Raw genomic sequence first — 12,018 nt, 5'->3', positions numbered from 1 at the left:
GAAACTACTTGGAATAGTTTGGTCTGATGTAGGAAGAACCCTTGGGGAAGTTAATCAAGCTGCATGTATTATGTGGTTCCAACCATGATCATTTCTACATTCCAAAATGTTAGGCTGAATGACTTGCCACCAAGCATCTCTGCTGTGGATGACAGGGATTATTGTAGAATATATCTGGAAAACAAATTGTAGAAGTTGAAGTAAGTGTTGAATATGCAGACACACTAACAGTCCCTCCCCCTTACATCACTCTTCCTGTAGCTTTTAGCACCCTTTCAGCAGAACTTTCCATAGTGCAGAAATTCCTGCCTTTCTTCATTCAAAGGACTTAAGCGTATCTCACATTACTCACTTTGCTCAGGGAAAATGGAAAAGTTAACGTATTTGCTCTCTGGAGAGCAAAAACATGTATGGAATAGCCAGCATTGCCTCTTCTCACTCATAATATGTAGCATGCAGATATTCAGACAAATGTTATTAAAAGTGCTTCAGTAGTTGTCTTATTTCCTGGATGCTAAAAACATTTCAGCTGAAGCTTCTCATCCACTACTGCTGAATTAAATATTTAATGTGTATTAAATTGTGTTCATTGTAGCATGACTGTAAAGGAAAGCATTAAAGAAGGTATGATAACAGAATGATAGTAGTCAGAGGAAATCGTTTCCCTTTTTTTCCTACTTGAGTATTTATGCTGCTAAGATTTTACCCGTATCCAAATTTGGAGCATTTTGATTCAATTAGAACTTTTAGAACAATGTCTGTAGGCTGCTTGTGGCTCTCCACTGTCAATTCGTGTCCTCCAATATCCCAAGGACATGTTACAAACATGCAGAGCCAGGAAGCACAATTTTCAAAAGTGGTTTTCTGGTGTTCATTCCCTTCCCCCCCCCCAACAAATAAAATTTAAGGGTAGAAACAAGAACGAGAGGCCTCCGTGAAGCAAATCTTTTCTATTCTCTTTTTTAAAAAACTGTCCACCCAGCCCTTGAAAAATAACCTGAAATGGCAATAACATTTAGCAGTGAATTTTTAAGGCTGAGGGGGAGGGGAATTTAAAGGACAGTGTTATGGGTCAAAATGGCAGCAGTTTGTATTTAAAAAAATAGGCGGAAAATTTCAGCCCTGTTACTTTCATTGGTATCACGATATCACTGCATGGCCTCCTTCCCCAACAAGAAGGCTAAGAGACAGAGTGACCTGTGGCCCCTTAAACATTGTTTATCCCAGTTTTATAAGCCCAAGGTTCATTGTAAAATAGAGTCATGGCTCAGCTGCAACTGACTTTCATTAATCTGACCTTTTTTCTGCCCAAGTTTGAGAAAGCTGCATCTCATCTTCTCTTATCAAGCTGAATTTATTTCAAGCCCCCTTTAAGGCTTCTTTACAGGTGGTAGGAAAGAGTTGTAGTTAGTCTTGTGGGCGAGAAGTAGCAATTTGTCTTTTATAAAATGTAAGGATACAAGAAGATTAATATTTGAATATTTGACTCAGCTCTTACATAACTCCATATGTAAACTATGTGAACTTTTAAAGCCCCAGGTTTATACTTTATAATAAAAGATCCCAGGGATAGCTTTTCTCTTATTCTCTTTCCACATTTCATCTTATAAATTGAGCTTTTATTGGATTTTTTCTGGGGGGAAAGTCTAAATGGGTTTTTTTTCCCCCTTCTAGCTGGATGAAATTGGCATTTCTGACTAATACTAATGGCAAAATTCCAGTTAGAAGGTAAGTATATTGCAAGCTTCAAGTGTGGGGTTATGCAGGGATTGTATGGTTGTGAAATTAAAATGAATAACAATCACAAGTCAGAAAGTCCATTAGAAGCAATCAATGTAGTTTAGGAATCTGTTGATTAAGGTAAAAGGGATGCTATAATCTAGGATCTATGATTCAACAATATTTTTAGAAGCCTTTCACTTTCTATCCTGATTGAATGTTGTTCTCAAGTCAATCGTGAAATAAACAATGCAGATACTGTATAACCCTGCTAGAGAAACCTCCGTTATTTTGGGGATAGAATTGAAATGTAATAGAAATAACATAACCATTTAGCTCTCTAAAACAATTTGCTAGAATTGATCCTGAATATTCAGAATAGGTCACCTGGTTCTTCCAAATGTTTAAACTGCAAGTCTCACATCCTTTTTTATTTTCCATGCTGGCTTAGATACTATATAGCACCCAAATAGCATCCAGATGCTTACCCCTGTTACAGAGTTAAGCACTGCAAATTGCTAAAATTATGACTCAAAGATGTTATCTGAAGTGTTTGCTCAGGTTATTATTTAATTTGCTACTGATAATTCTAGAAATTACAGCAGTAATTGTAGATTTATAATAATGGTGGTAACCTGCAGTTCTCCAAATCTTGCTGCTGCAGTTCTCAGCAGCTGTAGTAGTTTAGATAATCTTTGATCTAAAAAGACAAATAGTGCAATTTAACTGTAAATTGTATAAATGCAGAGTGCCATGCGGCTTGATATTCAGTTCAATGATGTCACAGCTATATAGTGTAATCCATTTTTAAATATTCCAGATAAAATATGTGATAAATCTTTTTTCAACTTTCTCCAAGTCATAGCTCACCAGATACATTAAGTTATAGGCTCAAAACTATTCTGAAGGGAAGATTATTCTGCAAAATAGTAGCATATTGTTGTACATGCTGGAAAAAAATCAGATACTATCCTAGTGATGTGCTGCCTTTGAGGTTCCCACTGCTATACCTAAATACAGATCTTTTGACCTGGAATTTTTCTGAGGGTTAGGGTGCCAAAAAGTGCTAGTTGATCTTTTAGTGCGAAAGTATAGAAGGAATCACAGAAATAAATTGACCACTGTTGCTCAAAGGGGTATGGAACTTAAACATCAACCAAGCTCTGTCCCACGAATGTAATAAAGCTAAAGCAAACAACTAATAATAATTAGACCACATATTCAGCATCAGTGGACTACATTATCTCTTTATTCTAGTGTGTATAAAAAGGAGAACAAATTCCGAACTATATGGAGATTAGGGATCAGTGTAAAAATCTCTTTACAATTCAAAGTTGACTCTTCAGAAAAAGTTGAGAAAGTGTTCATGCACGGTGAAAGAAATTTGAAGTGAGATGAGCCAAGGATTACTTTTAGAACATGATGTGAGAAGGTTTCTTAGATCACACCCATTTTTGCAATGGTTGACTAATAACGCTACATACGACATCCCTGTGTTCACGATATAATTCTTGATCAGCGGGGATTTCTCTAGTGAGGTGAAGAATGTATGAAAACATCAAAACACAAAAACAAAGAACATGCTATGGCAGCAGATGTCAACAAAGATTAAGAAAACAACAACAAAAGGAAACATTTTATTTACACTAAAACTAAAATGTGGGAATAATTAACAAAAAAAAATCATTAAAGATGCTTTCAGAAGGGTAAGTGGCAAAATTCAGTCTCCCAGCCTTCAACTGCTAAAAGAGGAATTCCACTATGAAGCTCCATATGAGGAAACAAAATTCAAATTATAATCTTTCTTTAAACTTCAAATTTCTATAACATCTTTGGATTTAATCCCTTATTGTATCTAACCTATATAGGTACAGCTTTCTATATTAATATCTTCCCTCATTATTATCCCTGGTTTATGAACGTTCACACTCACTGAAAACTACATTAGATGTATGTTAATGGAATGATGGAATTGTTTACTTAGCCAAATAAGACTGTAATATTCTTGAAGAGATACTTTACACTGTCAATACAGAAAGTCATTAATGGACTATTGTCATCTCAGTAGAGGACATGTGATGCAGCTCTGATTATGAGATTGTCAAAGGTTTGGAGTAATTTAATCCTCTTTTTTTTCTAGCATTACTAGAACGTTTGCGTCAGGTAAAACTGAAAAAGTGATATTTCAGGCACTTAAAGAATTGGGTCTTCCCAGTGGAAAGGTATTTAAATTTAATTTTCAAGAATTAAGGGTTTCAGGATGGGTATCCTGAGCCTAAAACAGTTAATAGTTGCAGTTGATTATTCAATATCACTTCAAAAATAATTCATTAGCAGTTTGTCCGTTGATAACTTTTATGCTAATTATAATTATAATATTTTAATAGGCTATATACCATACACATAAAATAATGTACATTATTGTTGTTTTAGAGAACTATTTCCAGATTTTTTTTTAGTCAAATAACATTAAATGATTTGCTTCCATTCATAATGAACATATTGTAAATTCTTCCATTGCTAAGTCAGTGCTTATACAACCTGGTACATGTTAGATTTTATTTTATTTTATTTTCAGAATGATGAAATAGAGCCTTCAGCTTTTACTTTTGAGAAGTTTTATGAACTGACCCAGAAGATATGTCCTCGTACTGATATAGAGGAGCTTTTTAGAAAAATGTAAGTTGGCCATTACTCTACATAATGAACTTAATTTTAATGTTATTTAATCTGAAGATAATGCTATGTCATGCAGTGTTCCTATTAGAAGTCAAATTTCTTCTCCAAACTTTAACTCAGTTGAATGTTCAGATTCAGGTTTTCAGGACCTTTTGATTTAAAGAAACATTTTCTGTTTTTAAATTGGCTTTACTAACCTATAATATTAACTTGCTATTATAAGGTTATTAACACAATATATGAACTAACTAGGTTAAGAAAGTCTTAACATCTGAGGTTTCATGCACTAAGTTTTTTAATGTGGAAGACTTACATGTTGAATTGCTTCTTTCTTTAATCTATTAAATGGGGGGATAGAGACAAGGAGCTGTTTTGTAGCAAGCATAGTCAGTATCATTTATTAATATTCATTTTGAAAATGCAGCTTAGGTGTGTTAAAGAATATTAGATCAGTACTGAGAATATAAAAGAAATGTCAACATGTAAATCATACCTGCTGTAGGATCTTACATGAAAACTTACATTTTTCTAATACATTTCTTTTCAGCAATGGAGACAAAACAGATTATTTAACGGTAGACCAATTAGTGAGCTTTCTAAATGAAGTAAGCTTTTTCGTACATTAACTACCTTACAAGTCTGTCTGCAGTGGCTTGCTTCTCCCGGTCGTATCATTGCATGATCCACGCTGTCATTCGCTGTGCTTCTGCTCTGCTGGTCTTTCCATTTCGGCAAGACTGCAGGTGCAAAAATCAGCTCCAACTTGATGCATTCTCCCGTTCTCTTTTTTGTTGGCTTTGCAACTTGCTTGCCCTGATGATTTGCTGCATTATGTAGATGATCTGTGTGTGGTTGTTTCGTTTCTATTCTATATGTTGTTTTAACCAAATGATCTGAAATCTTTTTATTTTTAGGAATTTTTAGAAGGGCAGTCCTTCTAAATATTGAGGAGGTGGTGGTAGGGAAATTGGGCTTCTCTGTTCAGTAACTAAAATGTTTCATTTCAACTGATTTCTTCCCCCTGAGGTTTACATGTGACCTGGCTGTCTTCAAAATGCTTGCATTTCTGTAGTAGGCTGTATGTCAGTGGTATCAAGTTTTTTAGATGTTAGATATTCTTTCTATGCATTACCAAAATACACAGTATTTTTTAAATTAGATGCTCAATGGAGAATTCTTTGTGGTAAGTTTTAAAAATTCTTTTTATTAAACGATTGGCATTCAGTATTTCATTGTTTAGTCCTGTAGATTGTACAAGCAATATTGTTCGTATTTTGAATAATGTGTGTGAACCAGTTGTTAGACATTTCTTCAGTGCCCCTTGGCAATGCAAAGTAGACCAATAGGCCTCCTTAAGGTTTTTTCCTGGGGCAAAATTTAAAAAATCAACAGCAGCAAGGCAGGATTTATGCCCCTGCTGACAAATGTGTTCCACCTGTTATCCTTTCCAAGTCCATGAGATAAAAGAATTATTTCACAATATCCAGTTTATAATGCAATTCTGATGTAGTCAATCTTATTTTTCATTGTCATGGAATTACTCTGAAGAGCCCACACACTCTTGCTTGAGGCATAGAAGTCTCTCCCAGGCTCAGATTTGGAAAATCTTCAGCAGCAAATTTCTTTGAATTCTTCCAAAATGCTCATTTCAATGTTTGCATTTTTATAAAATACTTACCCTGAGAAAGAGAACGTTAAAGCTCCAGAAGACTTCTAAGTAGCAAAGAATTCTATTTGGCTGCCAGTAGTATTGTTTAAATTTTCCTGTTGCTTTATATTAGCCACTCATCCAGCAACTGTTTACATTTATGGCAGCGATGAAAAAGTAATTTTATGACCATACCTCACATTGCAATCTTTGTAGGTCTATAAAGCAAAGGAAAGCTGAAATAAGATCACAATTTCCAGTTTCACTTAGCAACTGCTTCACTCAACTACCAAGTTGCCGGTCCCAGTTGTGGTTGCTAAACAAGAATTACCTGTACAAATATGTCACTAAAATTGGCTGTTTTCACTAAAGGTGAATTTGCTATCCTATTATCAGCTTTTCTGTTAGGAAAATGGAAGATAACACTTCGTCTTCTCACATTTTAAGCGCAGCTTTATCCCAGTTGCAGAATTTTCATTAAGGAATGATCTAACTTATTTGTCTTTGTATGAGTTCCTTACTAGCAATTTTAGGATTGGATCATCAGGAACTGAAATTCATAAATTCATATTTTTAAGCAGACTGGTCATTAGCACTGGCAAAAGAAAACAACATATATCGACCTATGGAATTCATTACCATAAATGTAAAGATGGTCACTATCTTTCAGAGTGGATTACTGAAATGCATGAAGAAGGGGCTAGGTCCATCTTCTATTACTATGAGATAGGACTAAATTCTTAGTTCACATATTATATTAGCCATCATTTATGATTATGGTTTGTTGAAGAACTCAGAGAGAGTTATTTATTTATTGCAATATGTAAGCGCACACACAATTACTAAGTGAAGTAAATGATTTTATATATCATGCTATGCCAGGAATAAACTAAGCACATTGTTCCTTAGCATGATGATTAAAAGTCAGCCTCTGATATCGCACTTGCTAAGTTGAATTGCAGAGCACACAAAAAAAAATTCTAACCATAGCTGGGAAAACACTCTGATTACAGACCTTTCATTTGATCCATCAGAACTGATGCAATTTTTGAGGAGTGGAAAGTTTTGTTCAAATATGACAATATAATAATCCAAGAGAAGGAGAAATTTGGGGGAATTGTTTTTAAGTGTTCAGATTCTAACTTTCTTCTATCTAGAATTCTGCATTAGTAATTTGAAATACTATATTATTTCATATATAATGTAAAGAGCAGGTAGATTGTTAATATGTACTGAAATCATCTTGTTGGTTTTGCCACTGATTTTGGATATTGTATTGAAACACATGTTGCAAAGCTATTCACTGTACATGCATGCATCTAACAGCTTTTATATTTCATTAGTTTTAGCTTGTCTGTTATATAGCTGACTAGTTTTAGTGTAATTATCCAGTATAGTGAATTAAATTAAAACAGTACATCTGGTGTACAGTTACAATATTTGGAGCATAGATTAAGAGATTATGATTTGCAATATACGACTGCATTTTTAATAGTCGGGGAGCAGACAAAGAATGTGTTCACTAGAAAGAAAAGTCATTCATATGCTTTACATTGGTTATTGCTAGATATTACAGAGAATGCCCAGAATATTTTAGAAATTGCTACCAATGTTCCTCGGAGCATATTGGCAACTCTAAAAGTGCTGTCTGACAACACAGGAATTTTTGTGTTCCTTCTCTAAACTTTTTTATTTTTAAGTCTCCTATGAAAGGCTTATCTACACAGAAGGATTTGTTTTGCTTACATGCGCATATATGTCATTTTTAATGGTAGATCAAGCAGGAACTGTAGCCCACTCTTACTTCATACATTTGTGCTGTGCAACTTCTTGTTAGCATTTAATCTGAAGCTTGGCTAGTATTTTAGGAAAGGATTGAATCGGACTTGTTTGTGAGTATGTTTGATTAGGATTGGGCTGAGCAGAAGTTAATAGAATGCAGTTTCTGTTAACCTTGTGGAGGTAGTGCGGACCAGAAACACAACGAAGGAGTGCTGCTTCTATCTTTATTATAAGGGTACAGAATAGATTTGCAAGTTTAATAGACTCTTACACGTCTGAAAATACTCTTCCCTTCTTTCATTTTTACTCTCACAGAAACCAGGGAGGGTCCTTTTTAAGACCACTTTTGCTACCCTTCCTCTTTCGAACTCAAAAGTTACAGTTGCTCAAGAAAGCATTTATAGAAAAGTGTAAAAAGCTACAGTTGTTTCCAATCTAGACAAGAAATTCTCATCCTGTCTAGAAATTCCCCAAGGCAGGCATGTCAAACATGCGGCCTGCAGGCTGGATGTGGCCCACGCAGGCCACATCCACCCTGGCCCTGCAAGGGCAAAACAAGTCCCGATATGTCATGATACAGCCTGCGATGCAATCGGGTTTGACACCCCTGCCCCAAGGCAAGCCTAGGTGGGTAAGAACAATTTTGAGTCCGATCATATTTCGTTACTTAGGAAGCTGCTTCAGTCTGAAATTCTGATATATTATCTTCCTTCCTTCCTTCCTTCCTTCCTTCCTTCCTTCCTTCCTTCCTTCCATCCATCCAAACTGAATAGCTGCCTATCTCATGGTAATGAATCTGGGTGGCTGTACAAAAATTAAAACGTACAAGAAAAAAATTCAAATAATAAACGTCCAGTGCCACAAAAATCATTCCAATACAAAAAATAATTTAAAAAGTCAATCAACCAGCATGTTACTCGTTGCATGGCCCAAACACCAGAGGGGACACCCAGATCTAAAGCTGTATGAAATGCTGATAGGCCATTTGGATCCCTTTAGATGCCACTTGAACAAAAGGAAAGGCCTAAACCACAGGTCGGCAACCTGCGGCTCCGGAGCCGCATGCGGCTCTTTGAGCCTTCCCCTGTGGCTCCCAGCTTCCTCTGCCTTTGCAAAGAGAAACAGAGAGAGGCAATTGCACTTCCCTGCTTCTCTCTCTCTCTCTCTCTCTCTCTCTCTCTCTCTCTCTCTCTCTCTCTCTCTCTCTGTGTGTGTGTGTGTTTGTGTTTGTGTCTGTGTGTATGTGTAAAAGAGAGTGTACTCACAGTATTCTCCGAGGAGCTGAAAAGCTTACTGGGCGGAGCTCCTCCCTTTACTGCGTCTCTGCAGGAAGCAAGAAGCAGGAAGAGTAGGAGAGAGCTAGCTAGCCCAGCTAGGCTGACTCAGGAATTCTGGGAGTTGAAGTCCATGAGTCATAAAAAAGACGAGGTTGCTTGTTGGACAACAGCTTGAAGCTTGCCAGGTGAGCAGCAGATAGGAGGGGGGGGAGAAAGAGAGAGAGAGAAAGAGAGAGGGGGGGAGGGAGAGAGAGAGAGGAAAGAGAGAGAGAGAGAGAAAGAAAGAGAGTGGGGGAAGAGGAGTGGCAGACCAAGGGCAGATAGAGAGGGAGGGAGAGAGAGACAGAGAGAGAGAGAGACCCTTTTGACATCTAAAATGAAGATAACACTGCATATATCCTTTTTTTACCTGTATGTGTGTGTGTGTGTGTGTGTATACACATACATATATACATATACATATATACACACACACACACACACACATACACACACAAACACACACACACACAAACACCTATAATAAAGGTAAAAAACAATATATGCAGTGTTATCTTCATTTTAGATATCAAAAGGGTTTTGCGGCTCCCAGTGTTTTGTTTTTGGTGGGAAACGGGTCCAAGTGGCTCTTTAAGTGTTTTGGGTTGCCTACCCCTGGCCTAAACTAAATGATGAATGATGAACTGAGCTAGAATTTAGTAAAATTGTTGAGTTGAGACTCTAGAAAGAGTACAGAGAAGAGCAACAAAGATGATTAGGGGACTGGAGGCTAAAGCATATAAGGAAAGGCTGCTGGAATTGGGTATGTCTAGATTAGTGAAGAGAAGGATGAGGGGGGACATGATAGCAGTGTTCCATTATCTCAGGGGCTGCCACAAAGAAGAGGGAGTGAAGCTATTTTCCAAAGCATCTGAAGGCAGGACAAGAAGCAACGGATGGAAACTAATCAAGGAGAGAAGCAACCTAGAACTAAGGAGAAACTTCCCGACAGTTAGAACAATTAACCAGTGGAACAACCTGCCTCCAGAAGTAGTGAATGCTCCCAACACTGGAAGTTTTTAAGAAGAGACTGGACAGCCATTTGTCTGAAATGGTATAGGGTTTCCTGCCTGAGCAGGGGATTGGACTAGATGACCTCCAAGGTCCCTTCCAACTTTATTATTATTATTATTAAAATGGAGACAATAAAATATTGCATGGAAGGCATTTCATTACTACAATGAATGTTGTACTATATATTCTCCAGCACAGGAGATAGAGAATCCACCAATGGGTTTTCTCTGTCTGCCTGCTCTTGAGACCAAGTAGCCAAACCTGACACGCCCCCTGTTGCTAGGAGATCCAGTCTTGACTTGGTCTCAAGCTCTTGAAGACGTGTCAGTTTTGGCTCTCAGGTATTACACAACAAGCAGATTAGAAATCCATTGGTGAATTCTCCTTGCTTCATATCTTCACAGTCAGGTTAGTAGACACAACCTAGGAATTTCCCCCAACTGGGATTTTTTTCCCCAACTGTCCTTCTGCAGCGCTGGGCTCAGCACTACCTCAAATCGGCTGATTTGAGGCTAGAGGGGTGGGGGTTGGGGCAGCTACAGCTTCCCCATTTCTCTTTCCCCAGGGCTCTAGGGAAACTCTCCTCACTAATCCTTCCCTCGTTAGGCTAGCACTGCCGTAGCGACCTCAGAAACTTGCTTTCTGAGTCCTCCGGAGCCCGTTCTGACAGCTGCACAGTCGCGGGCGCCATTTTGGTTGCTGACAAGGCAACGAAAGTCATTTAAAGAACGGAGCCATTTTCCAGGACGATTGGGGACGTTCCACTTAACAGCTTCCTGTGCAGCGACTAGCACTGCGGCTATGTTCCCAGCCAACACAAACTTCCCTTCGAAGTCCCCGAAAGGCCGTCCTGACAGACCTGAAGGATACGGCCACCATTTTGGTTGCCACTGAAGGCAACAAAGATTCAAACAGTCCTCTCTTTTCTTCCTGTCACTCCGTTGGCTTAGTGGCTCAGTTGCTCAAATCCTTTCAGGACCCAGGCTCCCGCTTATACAGCACAGCCCTGAACATATGAGCAATCGCTGCAGCTCCCCGCGGCTGCCATTTTGGACACACCACGTGGTCTTCCTTCTAGGCCTCATAAGCCTGCATCCAGTAGTTGCAGCCCCAGTGATCCACAGATCTAGGCCGCAATTGCTCAAGCCGCCATTTTGAACCTTCTCTCACATTTCCTTTGCCAGGCCTTCCTTTCAGGCCCTCTGCGTCCTTCATTGGGCCGTCTGATGCACCTTGACTGACCATCTAAGGCCTCTGGGCAGAGCCCATAGGGGGTCCCAACCGTGCCTTTGGTCTTATCTTCACAGCTGTGACATAAGCCCCAGAGAGACTTATTACCTAGTCAGGTGGTCAGGGGAGCAGTCCACGTTACTTGCTCCAGTTACTCTTCCCGCCAAACTGCTTGCCTGCTAGAGCTCCCCCTCAGGTTCCCTGAGATAGCTTGACCCAGGATGGACGACTCTACGGTACCTCAACCCATGAGCACTGCCTCCCCATCCTCAAGTTACGGTTGGCACAAAACCTCCAAACAGGAGGCAGCAGGCAAGCTCAAGAACAAGGCTAAGGCCACCCTCAAGAAGCCTTCCAAGTTGGCAGAAAAGCAAGCCAGGCGTAGGCACCAGGCTCTGGAAAAGGAGTTCTCCAGAGCGCAGAGTCAGGCAAGGACTGAGAGGGATCAATTGGTGGCCCCTGAACTCGACCTCCCTCTTGGACCTTCAACCTCGGCTCAGGGCATGTGGTCCTTGACAAACAACTCCATCATATTCTGTCCTCCTCCACCAGCAGCTCAGCACACGGCTACCAGCCCACTGACATTCTCTTCAAGTTTGGCCCCTGAGACCACCTTCACTCCAACAGCTG

General features: G+C 38.9%; 1 protein-coding gene across 14 annotated transcripts in view; it reads left to right on the top strand.

Annotated features, from left to right (window-relative positions):
- PLCB4 (phospholipase C beta 4) overlaps positions 1–12,018 on the top strand; it is a 195,962-nt gene that overhangs the window by 123,003 nt on the left and 60,941 nt on the right. For 13 of the 14 annotated variants that reach the window (XR_005558646.1, XR_005558647.1, XM_039359416.1 and 10 more), the window contains 4 exons: positions 1,675–1,728; positions 3,860–3,941; positions 4,298–4,398; positions 4,946–5,003. Coding sequence is in view for 11 of the 14 variants with exons in the window: in XM_039359416.1 (XP_039215350.1) it covers positions 1,675–1,728; positions 3,860–3,941; positions 4,298–4,398; positions 4,946–5,003 (295 nt within the window). In the remaining 3 variants the exon portion in view is untranslated. Of the gene's footprint in view, positions 1–1,674; positions 1,729–3,859; positions 3,942–4,297; positions 4,399–4,945; positions 5,004–12,018 lie in introns of those variants that run through there. The other variant, XM_039359425.1, reaches the window with a different exon arrangement.

This window comes from Crotalus tigris, unplaced genomic scaffold, assembly GCF_016545835.1.
Source record: "Crotalus tigris isolate CLP2741 ecotype Arizona unplaced genomic scaffold, ASM1654583v1 scf7180000019070.2622420, whole genome shotgun sequence".
Classification (NCBI taxonomy): Eukaryota; Metazoa; Chordata; class Lepidosauria; order Squamata; family Viperidae; genus Crotalus; species Crotalus tigris.
This window is presented reverse-complemented; position numbering and strand designations above follow the sequence as displayed.